At 46.2% G+C, this 16,284-nt stretch overlaps 1 protein-coding gene across 5 annotated transcripts in view; it reads right to left on the reverse strand.

The window, feature by feature from the left end:
- The window catches only part of DICER1 (dicer 1, ribonuclease III), a 71,612-nt gene that overhangs the window by 11,682 nt on the left and 43,646 nt on the right, over window positions 1-16,284 (reverse strand). For 3 of the 5 annotated variants that reach the window (XM_019462185.2, XM_019462184.2, XM_053889750.1), the window contains exons 13-24: window positions 15,971-16,125; window positions 12,991-13,123; window positions 11,936-12,011; window positions 10,975-11,114; window positions 8,819-8,998; window positions 8,401-8,614; window positions 8,045-8,198; window positions 6,463-6,645; window positions 6,070-6,175; window positions 5,480-5,655; window positions 3,741-4,524; window positions 160-315 (exon numbers count right to left, since the gene is read on the reverse strand). In XM_019462185.2, the coding sequence (XP_019317730.2) occupies window positions 160-315; window positions 3,741-4,524; window positions 5,480-5,655; window positions 6,070-6,175; window positions 6,463-6,645; window positions 8,045-8,198; window positions 8,401-8,614; window positions 8,819-8,998; window positions 10,975-11,114; window positions 11,936-12,011; window positions 12,991-13,123; window positions 15,971-16,125 (2,457 nt within the window). Of the gene's footprint in view, window positions 1-159; window positions 316-3,740; window positions 4,525-5,479; window positions 5,656-6,069; window positions 6,176-6,462; window positions 6,646-8,044; window positions 8,199-8,400; window positions 8,615-8,818; window positions 8,999-10,974; window positions 11,115-11,935; window positions 12,012-12,990; window positions 13,124-15,970; window positions 16,126-16,284 lie in introns of those variants that run through there. The other 2 variants (XM_019462186.2, XR_008417313.1) reach the window with 2 other exon arrangements.

A 16,284-nucleotide genomic window follows, 5' to 3' on the forward strand; every position in this document is an offset into this window, starting at 1 on the left:
TGTTTCTGAATTCAATGAAGAGACAGTCTCCTTAGAGAAATTAACACATCAAATTCCTACTCTATTACAAATATGCCACGGAAAAGAAACAAAAAATTAAGAGAACAAAATTCTCCCCGTTCACCAAAGCAGAAGTCCTTCCAGTTACCAAAAACTTACCATTTCATCTTTTTCCCATTTATCTGTATTACTTTTGTCTTGGTTTACTACATAACCAGGAGGAAGCCAATTCACAGGGGGATCAAATATGGACACCACCATGCGGCTGGGCAGTCCCTTCTTTTTTCCAAGCCGATACAGATTACAGTTGCTGACCTTTAGCAGAAAAAACGTGTAAGACACTTATCCATAAATGCCCACTGCTGGAGTTCACACCAGGCAAATAAACACATTTTTAGTTAAATGTTGTTCGTATCACCACAACTGGTCATCAATTATAGAGAACGTACAGGTTTTCTGCCTATTCACGGTAAGAAATTTTACGTGCCCGTGTATTCTACAACCTTTAGTGTCGTTAGATGAATACTTCTGGATATAAAAACGCAGATCAGAAAAAACTAATACGCAAATTCCCTATAAAGTCAGAACAAACAATTCACACAATTTCAAACTTTAAAAAAAAAAAAACACAACCTGATGATATCAAATGCAAACTGCCAACTGGGACTATCAGAATAGAAAAGAATCCCTGTAAAGCATCTAAGGTGTCACAATATTCGTAATGAAATAAATGGGGGGAAATGCCACAGACTCTAGCTATGTGAGTGGAAACTGGCACTGAGTAAATGGAGCTAAAATCATTTTATACTCCTAAGCCACAAATGACATTTTTGTTCAATCATTTTAAAACACAGCAAAGGGTAATAACTCCATGTTTATTCACATCAATAAAACAGCTTCATTGTTTGCCCTGTGCTGTGTTTTTCCTACAGACCCCATGTCCTCCCTAACTCACTCACTCGTTAACATTTCTACCTAGAAACGTCTAGTAAAAACTTGGAAACAAGGATCTAGAACGGTCCACGCCATATGCATTTTCTATAAACCAGGTTCCTTTCTACGTAAGTACTTCACGAGCCCTTTCTCTGGGGAACTCGGGACCACTGAACGGGTACCCACATCCCTGAGAGAACAGTCAGAAAACTGAGGGACTGCTAATCCCTGCAGGCGACACAGCTGAGGGCGGGGGGGGGGGGGGGGAACCGGTGTCTGCAGGTGACACTCACTACGCGAGGCACGCTGTCAGAAACGTAAGGGCTCTGATAAACGCTAGCATCCTTTTCCAGAGTCGGAGAATCACAGCATCACAGCCGGCAACAGGAGGACGAAGACAGCGATCCCATCCACTCAGACGGCACGGGTGGCGGGACGGAACAGGAAGAAAGAACTAGAGGCCATTCGACAAGCGGGGGGAGGGCCGTGAGAGAGGAACGACAGCGGGGGTGCGTGCGTGGAGTCCGCGCGAAGACCGGCGAGGGGCTCAGGCCCGGTCAGGACACCAGACCGGGCTGAGGGAACAACGATGATCTCTCCTGGAAGCAAGGAGCCAAGGCTGTCCGGGCAGACGCAGAGATGCTATTTCGGAAACGTACGCTGATTTCTTCCTTACCTAACAGAGTACATGTGCTAACGCTTTATACCGATTCTCAGCCTCTGATGTTTTGTTCCTACAACCACCTTCTTGGTGACCCCATTTGTTCTGACAGCCTCGATTATCACTCTCGTGAAGACTATTCGCCCACGCCGTAGTTCAGTCCTAAATTCTCAACGATCCCAACGTTTCACTTCATTTTCCACGAGGTCCGAAAACCCTAATCCTCACCCCGATTCCTCCATTTGTGCTCCTCCCACCAAGAGCGCCGCCACGGCCCCAGCCTACACGAGGGCACCCCGGCATCACGGCTCTCTCTGCCCCCCAATCACACGGAGGGGCAGTGAGAAGGGCGGCGGAAGGAACGGGTTCTCGCTTCCGACGCCCTCCCGACTGGCAAGTTAAGTAACCCTACGCCAACCAAAAGCAACCTCTCCAGGCAGGAGTCTCCCCACCTGCAAGATGGAGGCGTGTTATCCAGTCCCCAGGGGCTCAGTGAGAAGAGTAAACGAGGTCTGTAAAATGCTCAGTGTAGTGTCCGGTGTTACAGAGTGACATCGGAGGTAGGGGAGTGTGACGGTGAAGAGCACGGTCTCTGAAGCCGCACTGTCTGGGCTCCGCCACGTACTTGCCACGTGACCCTGGGGCAAGCTAACACCTCCTGCCTCAGGATCCTCGTCTACAGAAGAGGGATAATAAAAGTGTATACAATTATACATAAAATCTAAAAAATGTAATAAAAGTGGGGCGCCTGGGTGGCTCCGTCGGTCGAGCGTCCGACTTCGGCTCAGGTCATGATCTCGCGGTTCGTGGGTTTGAGTCCCGCGTCGGGCTCTGTGCTGACAGCTCGGAGCCCGGAGCCTGCTTCGGATTCTGTGTCTCCCCTTCTGTCTGCCCCTCCCCTGCTCGTGCTCTATCTCTGTTTCTCAATAATAAATAAACATTAAACATTTTTTTTAAATGTAATAAAAGTATGCAGAATTTAATTAGGCGACTGATATAACACATAAGGCTGCAAAAGTAGCGTCTGGCTGGAGGAAACGCTTAGGAAGCGTGAGCTTCAACTCTCATTCCCCCCGAACTACTACTCGCCTCGGTCCTGTCCTCACTGCTGGAACTCGAGAACCATCCCCTACTCTGCTTGCTTACACTCTGCAAAAGCCCAGCCGATCGCCCCGCTCGGTCTGGCTTTGCGCTTGGACTCAGGCCGCACTCTGCCACCAGAGCGATCACGTTACAAGCAGCGCTTCCAGAACGGGAAGAGTCCCTGACGTGAAAAGTGCCCCCGACATCCAAACACGCGCAAACTCCTGGGCCCAGCCTTGAACATCTTCCACGACAGAGCTTCCCACACCTGCCCTTTTACCCCTTCCTCTGCCTGCTGCCACAGTTGGGTCACTGAGTGCTGCCGACGCGCCCTGCCGTCTGTTCACTGTTTACACACTAGGTGCCAGTGCACCTCCTCCATGAATGCCTTCTCCTCCCAGCGACGGTCCTTCTCTCTGAGTGTCCGGGGCAACGAGCAGCTTTGTAAGTTACACGTCAAGCACGGACGTGTTGCCCTGTGACACCTCTTTTATCATCGTTTAAACATTTTACCTTCGCCGCTTCCCTTCCTGAAATCTTGATTCCCGCTGGCGTGGGGTCACACCCTTCCTCTGGGCTCTCGGTCCCCTGCGTGCTCGGAGCTCAGGCGTCACCCCCTTTATGCCGGGGAGTCACCGAGCTCCCCTCCCTTCCTCACCCTCCAAAAACCCTGAAGACGAGCTCCTCCGCACAAGACCTGTGTTTTCTCCAGGTCCGGATGCCTTGTGTGCCAAGACGGCATTCTCCCAGATAAACTTTTCTCTCCACTGAAATTCAAGCGCGAGCACCCTCCCCCCCAAACAACCACGCCTCGTACCTCTTCACACCCCCTGGGGACCCAGCGAGCACACGTATTCTCGCAAACGGTCCCATCAGAGCTGAATTTCCATCCATCCACAAGGCACACACAGATCAGCTGACGCCCCAAACCTTGGGGGCTTCATCAGGGAAAGGCAGCCTCCCGTCTGAGCGACCCCTCGTCCTCTGAAACCAGCCCGCGCGTGACCCCACGTCCTAGGCACGCCGAACGCTTACTCTGAGTGAGAAACACGGTACTTCTTACCTTTTTGCTTCTCATATAGGAAAGGCGGCCCTCGTGCGCGTCGGGGTAAGTGCAAAACAGGTACGTGGTGATGGCATGCTTTAGAAAGGAGTCACCAAGCATTTCAAGCCGCTCCAGGTTAAACCCATCGCTAGCATTTGAAAGGGTCAAAGCCTGCAGAATGAGTCCAGGGTTCGGGCCAAGAGTCCTCGAGGAGTAGCCGGGACAAGGGCTCTGCGCAGAAGCCCTCCCGTCCCGGGGCGCGGGAACAGCTTCGTTAGTACCGGGCGTCGTGGCCGCTGCGGGACTTCCCTCTGAGGTAGATGTGTTAGCATTTCCATCAAGGTATTTGTTACTCAGGAGAGTACATTCATCGCTGGGCTTGGGCTGGTTCTCGTGACTGTATAAATTCTGAATGGGATATGAGGTAGTTGGTTGTACAGGTATTTCCTGCTTGTAGTAACTCAGCTGATTTCCTTGGCAAAAGTCTCTGTTAGCTAAATCGCAACCGCCATTGGCAAGGTTTTTATTGTACGAAAGACCGTTGGTCGCCGTGAGATCTGTCGAAGCTTCGATCTGGAGCTTACCGGGTGACTCACCGAAGAGCGTTCTGCAGTTCACAGACATTTGGTCGTGATTTTCTAGAGAGGAGGTTCTAATAGCACCTTGACGTGCAGCATTTTCAGGGACTACAATTGTGCTGTGCTTACAGTAATTATCGTTTTCAGCCCAAGAGGAGCTAGCAATTGAGATGAAGGATTTGCTGTCAATAGATTTCTTCCACCCGAAGTCTAGGTTGGGGTATCTGCAGAGACATTTTTACGACTTCGTCAGACCCTTCAAAAGGGCGAGGTTCAGAGCAAGAACAACGTCAACGACATAAATAAGCAAAATAACGATCCCTCCAAACGAGCTCCCACTTTGGAGGAGAAACAAGTCTCCGAGGCAGAAATCACCATATCGGAATTCTGCCCCGAGTACGTCAGGCAGCGGGACGTGGCTCCCTGCACCGCTTTAATCCGCCGCCCGACAGCAAGCGCGGGGTGGGGGCGACGCGCGGGGTTGGCAACGGGACCCGGAGCCACCGTCTGGGCTGGGATCCCAGGCCCTCCGGCTAACGAGCTCGTGATTTACGGAACCTCTCTGCACCCCGGCTTCCCACACTCGGAAGAGGGCTGACCACTCCTACCCCACAGGGCTGTCCTAGTGATTAAATGACCCAAGACAGGCCACGGCATCCGAACCAGTGTTTGACGCCGAGGTAAGTACTCAGCAAATGCAGCTGTGACTACTACTATCCTGTTTTAAGATTCCTTAATCCCTGGAACCACTGTGGTCTCCACAATTGGGTAACCGAAATTAATCTGAGTGGTTAAGCCAATAATTTCCTTAGAACGCGGAAACTTTCCTAGCGGGAAGAGAAAAAGACAAGGAACATCTTGAGGCAATTGCCATTTAATAGAGACTTGATTTTACAGAAGAGGAAGTGGTCTTCCGATGTCAGCAGGGCAACAAAGAACTGTTTCCGTTTTCGCTCTGACCGCCATCACTGAAGGAGGAACGACCCCCTTCTCCCTGTGCAACTTCACAAGAATGTAGGAATCAAAGGATGCATTTATTTCATGTATGAGACATCCGTGCTTTCTTTTTAAGCTTTTAAGAACTGTTTTATATAAAATTAAAATCGGAAATTAATGCAGTTCTTCTGCAAACAGGCTTCCATAACCCTGCGCTCCTTCTGGCTGACAGCACAGGCATACCTAAAATCCACGGGAAGTGATCGGACTCCCACGCCAGCATCGCTGGCCGTTTGGGCTCTTAGCTCCTCTGCGGTCAGAAGGCAGTGAAGGCGGTACAGTATGCTAGGGAGACAGACTGCTTTTCTCCACAGTGATGCTGGAATCGGATGTATAGCACAGAGCTCTGGAACCAGGATCTTTGAAGAAGCAAAAATGTGGACAAATATAAAGCAAACACACAAAAGAATAAAAAATTAAAGACCAGTTTCACTAAGGGATAAAGATGAAAATCATGAATATTAATAAAGTCTTACTTCTAAAAACAATCCCTTTTAAGGCTTAAGGCTTAAGGCTGAATGGGATTTAATCTAGGATTTATAAGGATGAATCGAATTTTGCCAATAGACCAAGTATCAAAGGAAACCCATCATATTTCCAAAAAGCCATTCAAATACAGGTTCACACACGGTATTAGCTAAAACATGACAAAGCCTAAGTGTTGGGGATCTTCCAGAAACTTCCTAAGTCACTCAGTTCAACCTGCTGATAAAGAAGTCAAACTTAACGTTTCAAAATAGTAAATGATGCTAGAGTAATAGTGAACACATTACCTGTTTATTCTGCAGACTTTCCCACTTGGCTTTTCTCTTCTCAGCACTGCTTAGAGGAAGGGCTTTCCCCTTCTGATTCAAATGGCGAGGTGTCAAAAGATTCAGTCTATAAGAATTTCAAAATATTTTTATCAAACAAAAAGAAGTATCCCCCCCACCCCACCCCGACCCTTCACAGGGGTTCTCTAGCTCAGTGTGCCTACAAATCACCTGAAGAGCTCATTTAAACTGAGGACTCCTGGACCCCACCCTGGGCAGTTCTCTGTGCAAAGAATCTCCCGGTTTCAGAGTTGACAGGCAGGCAGTGGGACAGTGACCCCCCTATGGTTGTCTGCCGACCTCTGCAAATAGTGCCTCAGGTGACAGTCAAATGCCATCTCTGAAACCCCTTACCTCGAAGATGTGTGGTCCACATCCAGCAGTGGCTGGTTGAGATTGGTCAGATCAAGGTTATACTTTGTTTTATAATATTCTGCAAAGGTTTCATACTCAGGGGAAGGAAATTTACTCAGTGGGGTAAGATCAGTGTATACATCAGCTACATAAAATCGATGAGGCTGATCAAAATTACGGTATCTAAAAAAGAAAAACAATACACTTGAGGCAACTATTCTCAACGCATGTTTTTAATATGAAAATGCAAATTATGATTTTAAAGTTCAAAGGTTGAAAACAAACAGCGCTGATGAACACTTCAATTCCAAATAATATATTTCAAGTGGGTGTCAGATGAAAATTATGTTTATATTAAGTAAAAATCGCTTCTCCATTCCGCCCTACGTTACGGTTAACCTCATTCTAAAGATCTCTGATCACTCTGATTAACACATGAAAGCTACATGGCACCTTTAACTCTCTCTTAGTTTCACTAATATATACGGGGCAGAACACTTTCAACATCCTACCAACTGAGTGAGCAAGCACTCTGCATTACAAACATGCTGAACGTGAAAGGTGCCTGCCACATAAATGCATGAAGGCACCACTCATGGTAGTAACAGTCTGATGGCAGCTACCATTTAAAACAGGACTTTAAGGGGTGCCTGGGTGGCTCAGCCGGTTAAGCGTCGGACTTCGGCTCAGGTCATGAGCTCACAGTTCGTGGGTTCGAGCCCCGCGTCGGGCTCTGTGCTGACAGCTCGGAGCCTGGAGCCTGCTTTGGATTCTGTGTCTCCCTCTCTCTCTGCCCATCCCCTGCTAGCTAGCACTCTCTGTCTCTCAAAAATGAATAATAATAAAGTCAAAAAAGTTTTTAAATATGATTTTAAGTTGCAAAGAAGAAAAAACAGAAATCAGGAAAGACCGAATTACAGCCAGTACTCTAATTTTATGAAAGGTTCCTATATTTAAATTTATTGCTCAGAAACTATCCCCTAAATTCTTACAAAATAAGAAAAAAAGCATCCTGATTTACTACTTCATTGCATTTAATACCATTATTCCCTATAAGAAGTTTAAGAAGCTATTGTTTACAATCAAATTCTTTAAGACTTTGGGGATTAAAACAAGGAAGATTTTGGGGTGCCCGGGTGGCTCAGTCAGTAAGCATCCGACTTCAGCTCAGGTCATGATCTCACGGTTCGCGGGTCTGAGCTCTGGGTTGGACTCCACGCTGACAGCTCAGAGCCTGCTTGGGATTCTCCCTCCCTTCCTCCCTCTCTCCCTCTCTCCCTCCCCTCGTTCTCTCCTTCCCCTCATTCTCTAAGAAATAAATAAACTGGAAAAATAAGACGAAGATTTCAACAGCATGTAGATGATCTGAACTTCACAAAATCAAACCCCTCCACCCACAGCGTTCGAGGTGTGGTTTCTCACAAGAGGAAGTCAGCTAGGGAGAACAGGCCCCACCAGGAAGAGACACCTACGCTTCCCAGGAGATGCATCAACGCCACGGCCCCCCTGGGTTTCCACGCGAGGGAGCGACTCTCCCGAAACAAAGTGCCACCCCCGCGCGGCGCTCCGCTTAGACACTCACCTCGGAATGATGACTGCGTCCTGGTAATCTTCTAATTTAAAAACAAAGGGTGTTTCTTTTGAATACTTTGTGCTGGGAATGCCTATGCGAGCTTCAGATTTCTCAATATCTTCCATGAATTTAAAGTCAATGTCCAAAGTGCTGGAGTCATTCACTTAGGGAAGGAAAAGACTCTTTAGCTCGTTAAAACAGAATACGGGTGGGATTCTTACTTAAGCTACGTATCCGAGTAGGTGTCTAATTTGGAGTGGTCTCTAGTAAGAGATTTCTCTAGCGGCCACCATAAACTAACGTTACGCAAGCCTCCCTTTTCCAGCTAGTATCGGCCAACACGTCAGAGTCCGGGCCCTTCTTACCAACGTTAAGAGGTAGAACACAGTATGCTGAATCAGCGTCTGTGGGTTTAAATTCTAGTGCAGGTTTTTCAAGCCGAAGAATATGAGAGAATATATACTGGTGAAGTCTTGTGATCAACTCAAGCATTTGGAGAGACAACGTGAAACCAGACTTCTTCAACTCAATGGATATGGTAACCTCTCCGGAGCGCGTGTACACAGGAAAGTGCGGGATCTTAGCAAAAAGAAAAATCAAGCATCCCCAGAGTTAACAGGTATTTTATTCCATCACAAATATTTCATTTCAGAGGGGGAACGACGCTGTCAATCCGGGGAACAGAAGGGACACCTTGATTTTTAAGTAGCAAACATTCTGAGGTAACGAGAGATAGCTTTAGCCGTTCCCTCTTACCGATAGCAGTCCTAAAGAGCTGTCTACCTGAGGTATGGGTTTGGCCGTCAGTATTCCAAAGCATCTCGTGGTGTCCTCAGGGGGATAGAGCTTCCGCCTTCTGAAGTTGAGTTCATCAGGTAAGGGTGTCGTCAGAACCATTCCTATCACATACAGGTAACAGGGCTGATCGGGTTTGGGATAGCTATCCCTCAAACATTCCGGAATCTAAAATTAGAAAGAAAACTTAAGCAAGGGTGACAGCCTCTTGTCCAGACACTGGCAAACAAACAAACAAACAAATTTACTTGCAGCTTTCCTAAAAGCTGATGAGAAAAAGGGAAGCAAACACCCAGGGCAGGAGGCCTCATTCCTTAACTCTGGGGGACAGCCAGCGCTGCTCAGGCCTGGGCTCTGGTGGCCCATGGTCACCTCCCTCATAATGCACTGCTGACTCTAACACCAAAACTTTATAAAAACGACCAAACCCTGTAGGGCATTTTCTTAGAAACGCTCTTCATTTCAGCTCTTTCTTTTGATCAGAGAACTCTTCCTTGCGGCTTTTAGTCTTTACTCACTGCAGAATATCAGAAAACATGCAAAATTTTATAAGTCCCATGTAACTGTATTGCTCAGATATCACCTCTACTATTAACTTTTTGACAGACTGCATCGTCTTCCAGATGTTTTCCTGTGTGCACACGTGGATCAACATACACACACACGTGTGCTTCATCACCCACGGAATGACACAACAAAGACTGTCGTCACCTTATTTCTTTTATCTCCAATTCCTACAATGAGAACATCTTTCTTGGTCAATACAGATCTGTATCATTTTTAATGGCTATGTAGTTATAGGAGTAAAATGCAGTTTAACGAGCCTGAGACTGTTTCCAAGCTCTCAATAGTCACACAACCCTACGCAACAGAGTCGTGAAGTTTCTGAGGCTCAGGGGCATAAATTGCATCTGTAGTTAAAACGCACAGAAATACTGGTGAGGAGACAGGGTTATCAGAATGCCAGATAATCCAGAATGTATCTTCTGATTAAAACTTATTACGACTGACGACCTTTGTCACAGGAAACAAGCCCAGTGGTCTCCGGGGTAAATGTCGAGTAGGAAGACAGAGAAGCAAACCCTTGAGGAAAACTGAGGGAAACAAGCATTTCAGGGAACGGGTTAATATTCATAATTTTTAAACAACTGACATGATTTTGAATCTTGAAAATGCTCAGCTGAGTGAAAACCTTCTAAAAAGTAAAATGCTCAACAGCACTGCAAAAATAAAACAGAAGAACCATACTTCTAGGCTAGGATGAAAAATACACAGCAAAATTTTGCTTTTGTTTGCAATTCTTTTTTTTTTTTTTTTTTATGTTTATTTTTGAGAGTGAAAGAGACAGAGTGTGAGCGGGGGAGGGCAGACAGAGAGGGAGACAACAGAATCCAAAGCAGGCCCCAGGCTCCGAGCTGTCAGCACAGAGCCCGACATGGGGCTTGAACCCACGAACCGTGAGATCATGACCTGAGCCCAAGTCGGACGCTCAACTGACTGAGCCACCCAGGCGCCCCTGTTTGTAATTCTTATGGGGGGAAAAATCTTAACAAGTATTTTTTCAATAAGACCTTCAGTCCAGTACGGCTCTGCCCGGAAGTCAGACTCAGGGACGTCTTAGCACATGAATCCTGCCAGGATGCCACAGAGTTAGCCAGACGCGGCACGCTGGCGGAACTGGCTTTGACCGCAGGCGGGCCACATCCTGGCTCCCGACAAATCCTTGAGCGCCCGCACCTTGAGCGGGCACCCTTCCACCTGACTATCTTATCGTGCAAATCCTCTCTTGTCTTCGTCCTGAACGCAAATGAGGCCAACGTCTTCCCGCTAAAGGGAATGAAACAAAAAACACCTCTCTAAAGGGAATGAACTCATTCTGGATAGAATTTGACAAATGAGGCCAAACTCCTTTTGAGGAGAAATACAAAAGCAATGTCCTAAGTGGGAAAGAGCACAGAGCGCACACGGGAACGAGGAGGGGCTGGCTGATCTGGCAGAAGCTGTGATGGGAGGAAGCGAGCTGAGATCCCAAGCGGGCCAAATTACGAGGCCTGGGAAGCCAAGCAGGGGAATGCAGATTTGAGGTAGCAGGAAATAAAAAGTCAGAAAGGCTAGATTCATATGCAGTTCTAACCAATACTAACTGCCTTTGGGTAGCACTGTCTTCGCTTTGTGGAACCTGGTCTTCCTGGAACGCTGGTCTCTTCTTCGTCATGTAAATCGAGCTCTTCTTCATATTTAACCGTCTCTTTCCCAACTGGCATCAAATGGTCATCCAGTTCACCTAGGAAATGTACCGAGAATTAACATAAACAATCCGGATTTTGCCTCTAATAAGTAAATAATCCAGAGCGGCACGATATTAGAAAGCAACGGGAAGGGGGGTGAAAACTAAAGCAGCTTTGCTTTAATAGCACAGCGTAATCGGACGTGATGCTTCAGGGAGGCTATTTTGGCGCTCATAAAAGTCAACATGAGCAGGATTACCAACTCTGCTCCAAGATGCAGAAATAACGTCTAAACGAGGCACAGCACAGGGAATATAGTGCAAGGTGCTGGAATAGCATTGTATGGTGACAGATGGCAGCTACACTTGCGGGGGGCACAGCATAACGTCCAGACTTGGGGAACCACCATGTCGTACGCCAGAAACTGATGTAACATCATGTGTTAACTACACTTCAATTAAAAAAAAAAGTGTTTTTAAATGATGTCTGAACAGAGAAACAGCACTCTGTTTTACAAAGTCTATGGACAACAAGACTTCCCTTTTTTTTTAAGTGGATTAATTTGTAAACTAAACCGATCTGAGAAAACGACCCATTAAAACACAAACGCTCATGACTCAACAGTGACAAGAAGACCTTTATGTGTTGAAAAGGGGTCAGTAAAGGGAGCAAATACATTACAGGTATTTGCAGGGAAGCTGGGGCCTCAAAGCTGGTACATGTCACGGGACCCTCACGTTACACCGTATTTACGTACGTACGTCCGCCTTCACCAGAGCACAAGGAGAACAGCGAGTTCAGAGGTCCTTGATGTGCTTTTGTTTTACAAGGGTTTCAACCTGAGTTTTATCTGCATGTGCTTTTCAATCACTCTTACCAATTTTGTGCAGTTTTTCACAGCAAATGAGAGCTACAACTCTTTCGGCCAATCGTATACAGCTCATTGGCGGACCCTGAAAGTAACAAAAAACATTTCCACTGTACATGAGCATAGCTATCGATCATTAGCACATACGACTTCTAGGAAGCCTCTGCCCCAGCATCTTTAAAGCTGAACTTTACCAGAGTAAAGTTCTTCATTTTGAAAAATGCCAACAAGTTTGTTAAAACCCTGATTTCCACAGTTGAAATGGCCATTTTTAAAAGTCCTGCCCAGTAAAACCTAGATCAGCTATGATGGAGATCTGACAATTTTAATGAATACAGATTTCAGTAAGATTTTAACGTATCTTAGTCCGACTAATCTATGAAGAGGAAACAAACTAAAGATCTATCAAAATGTGACTGTAACATACACATTAACAGCACAAATTTTCGTATGTAAGAGAAATTAGTCATCCTGGAATATCTGGAAATCAGTACTGGGACCAAGCACAGCAGTTACACAGAGGCAGATTTTCGGGTGAACAACCAAACAACTACAAAAGCCCAAACATATTTAATAAATTCTGCTCCTGGAAGTATCGTAAGCCACAGCTGAGGGATTCGGTCAGAAACGCTGATACTAGTAAGATCTCAGAGGAAACTTTAGGGGTCATCTAGCTATACAGTCTGTTGAGGATCTGAATGTGCAGTTGACCACAAAAGAGACTTATAAACCTTCCCTGGAGAACAGATTTAAAGTGGGGCACCTGGGTGGCTCAGCCAGGGAGCATCAGACTTTGGCTTGGGTCACGATCTCATGGTTTGTGGATTCGAGCCCCGTGTCAGGCTCTCTGCTGTCAGTGCAGAGCCCACGTCAGGTCCCATCTCCCTCTCTCTGCCCCCATCCCCCGCACACTCTCTAAAATAAATGAACATTAAATAAAATTAAGAAAAAAAAAGATCTAAACCTAAGTTACCTATAACTTGCATTGGCGTAGAGAAGCTGGAAAAAAAAAATCCATTAGTGACATATTTTCAAGGCACAATCATTTCTTTTTCTAAACTTACAACAATGGAGGCTCGAAGAGGTGAGTTAATTGGCAGATAAAGAGTTGAATAAAATGTACCATCAGGCAACTCTCGAGTTCTACATTTAGGAGCTAGATGAGTAAACGGATCACTTGGTAATCTAGCACAGTATCTGTGAAGAAAAAGAAATTCTGATGCTAAATCCACAACTGAGAAATAGGGGAAAAAAATCCGTTTTGGTAGTCATATCCTAAAGTTTAAGTTTTTATGTCCCTCTTCCCCTCTACTGGATTGGTACTGACACGGGAAGTGTGAGTTCCACTGCTTCCAACTTTCAGTAAGATGGAACAGTGCCGTCCAAAAGAATCGTCTGCCGTGACAGTCGGTGTCAACACTGTCCAACAGAGCAGCCACGGAGCACTTGGAATGCGGTGAGGACAGCTAGGAAACTCACTTCGAATTTTATTTAATTTTGATTAAAGTTAAAACTCGAATTTAAAAAGGCACGTCCAGGGCTACCATACCGCACAGAAAAATATTGTGCGGAATCCGTAAGGAGAACACACCGCCAGGGTTTGGTCCTTACTGTCTTATGTGCCCTGGCAAACTACCAGGCCCCGCCCAAGGAAGGCGTCAGAAGAGGCCGGAAGGACAGCCCGGTACTGACATATCACAAAGCATCAGAACAAGAAGACCGCCCCTGCCCTCCCACCACACCCCACGGCAGTACAAGGAGAGGGATACGGAGCAGGAAGCTAGCTTCAAGGGCACTGAGACTGAGCAAGGAGGGCGCTGGCTGGGACAGGAAGGTAATCCGGTGGGGGCAGGACTCACACAAGGAGGGCAGCAGAATGAGCAGCTGCCCTGCAAGGTCATGACCCGTGCATTCGGGACACCCAAACACGGCGGCAGCCCTGCGAAGTAGGAGACTGCCTACCTTCAGGGATACTAAACATAACGTAACTATTTTGAGGACAATGGGAGTCCTATCTCTCACTATGGAAGAAGCCAGAAACAAAGATGGAAAAGAGGAAAGCTAGAATGAACCCTGTGGTGTCATGGTAAAAGTGGACGTAACAACATAAAGGTAGTCAGGTATGCAAATAAATACAGCTATAAATGTGCATGTGAATACACACACACACACACACACACACACACACACACACACACACACACGTAGTTTCTAGCTCTGTCGACTAAGGAGCCTGAGAGTAGCAATACTCCAGAGGCAATGAACACACTTAGTACTCAGACTTTGGTTTCTAAACACCACTCATCTGCCGCTAAAAAAGACCAGAAGCTTTTGGAGAAACAGCCAATATCTAGGCTGGGGCAAGGAAAATAGGAGTTAAATCTAGAACATCTTAGTGTGCCATAAAATAAGGAAGTGACCAAAGAACAATGGTGATGTAAAAAAGACTAGCTTGAAGGGGCTTCCACGGCCAAATCTGAGAGAACTGTAACATCAAAACAAATAATAAATGATAGTGAGCAGAATATAACCCACTCAATAAAACAGAAGTCCCTCAGTTTGTATTAGATAAAAACATTAATAAATAAAAAGAATAAATGAGTGGAGAAAAGAGAAAGCTCTTCGTCACGGCAGAATGCCAGCAAACAGAACAGCGGAATCAGAAAATCACCATTTTGCAGATGCCGCAGCAATGATCAATTCAGGCCAGAAATATCAATGGATACTTAAACTAATGGGTGAAACCAGGAAGAGGAATAAATTTTACATGGTCTTAAACCACCTCCCCATGAACTACACACACTATGGAGGGAGAAAAGGCAACTTTATGACAGAGGAAGCTGGCAGACCTTCTGGAAGTGATCAGGAGCCACCACCACCAGTAAGAGCACAAATCGACACTGAGCGCGCCCGGCGGGACGGGATGGGAACAGAGCATCCCTTCTGTGATGTGCCGGCTCCAGTGCACAACCTGGGGCTCAACGTCGGAAAGAGCAGATAAAGCCACGCTGAGAGACGGCCTACAAAATGGCTGGCCTGTAAGCTTCAAACGTTTCAAGGTCATTAAAGTCAAGGAAACTGAAGAGTAATTCCAGGCTGAAGGAGACCGGAGAGATGAGAAAAACACACACAACTCCTGATCCTGGATTGGATCCTCTCCCTACCAAAAACATTCTCGCGAAACCTGAATGGGTCTCTCTGGGTGGGGGGCGTATGAGAGTTCTCTGCAGTATCCCTGCAACATTTTAAAGTGTGAAATGGTTTCAAATTAAAGAGTTAAAAAAAAAAAAATCTTATGTCGGTTGCTGCTTTATTTTGCCTCTGCACAGAAACTTATCCTGATACATAATCTAGGCATGTAGCTGCTTTTCTTAGTTCTTGGAAAGGTTATTACCAATTCTGGACAAAGTAAATTAGCCCATGATCAGAAATACAAGTTAATGTATCGTCATCTTGTAATATCGCAGCTAATGGAAAATTCAACATCCCTCAACGTTCATGGCACGAGATTTTTCAGGATTAAAAAAAAAAAATTCAGTGAGCAAGGTAAAATTAAATTAAATCTAATTAAAAGAAGCATCCCTTGGGGCACCTGGGTGGCTCAGGCAGTTGAGCGTCCTACGTGAGCTCAGGTCGTGATCTCCTAGTTCGTGAGTTAGAGCCCTGTGTCAGGCCCCACGCTGACAGTTCGGGGCCTGCTTGGGATTCTCTCTCTCTCATCTCTCTCTGCCCCTCTCCAACTTGTGCTTTCTCTCGCTCTCAAGATAAATAAATAAACTTAAAAAAAAATCATGCCTTCATTAAGTCAGCCTTCCAACAAAACCTAAACATTTATCACCGTGCAATACAGTTTTTACCTTTTGACCAAAAAGGAGCATGAGTGGAAAAAAGCAACTTCTTTTCTTTCTCTCACCAAAATATTACAAGCCACAAATGCAAAGACTGGTGATTGTCTGCAACAGGTAAACACTACAATACTCGCAGGTTTAGACCTAAGCCTTGTAACACTCCTAGGTTTTCCACGCAAGTGACTTCATATCATACCTGTTGATGTGTCCAATGGCCGTGTTGATCGTGACTCGCGGACCACCATCATCGGGCCTCAACACATATGGCGGGAACACATCGTCATCATCCACAACAGGTTCAACGTCAGTCTCACCCGCATCAACGGACTTGGAACACTTGTTTCTCAAGATCTGGACGTTGTAAAAACAGACTTTACGAGGAGAACAAATGCCGTGTTGCCCTATGTCAGTTGTCTGCCTCTGCACCTACGGAAAAAGCTCTCTCCTAAACATGCTTCAGAATTCCAAAGTCACCTGATGCAGAAACTCCCTCCCGGAGCACTCCCCCCG

This window comes from Panthera pardus, unplaced genomic scaffold, assembly GCF_024362965.1.
Source record: "Panthera pardus isolate Hobbes unplaced genomic scaffold, ASM2436296v1 HiC_scaffold_24, whole genome shotgun sequence".
Taxonomy (NCBI): domain Eukaryota; kingdom Metazoa; phylum Chordata; class Mammalia; order Carnivora; family Felidae; genus Panthera; species Panthera pardus.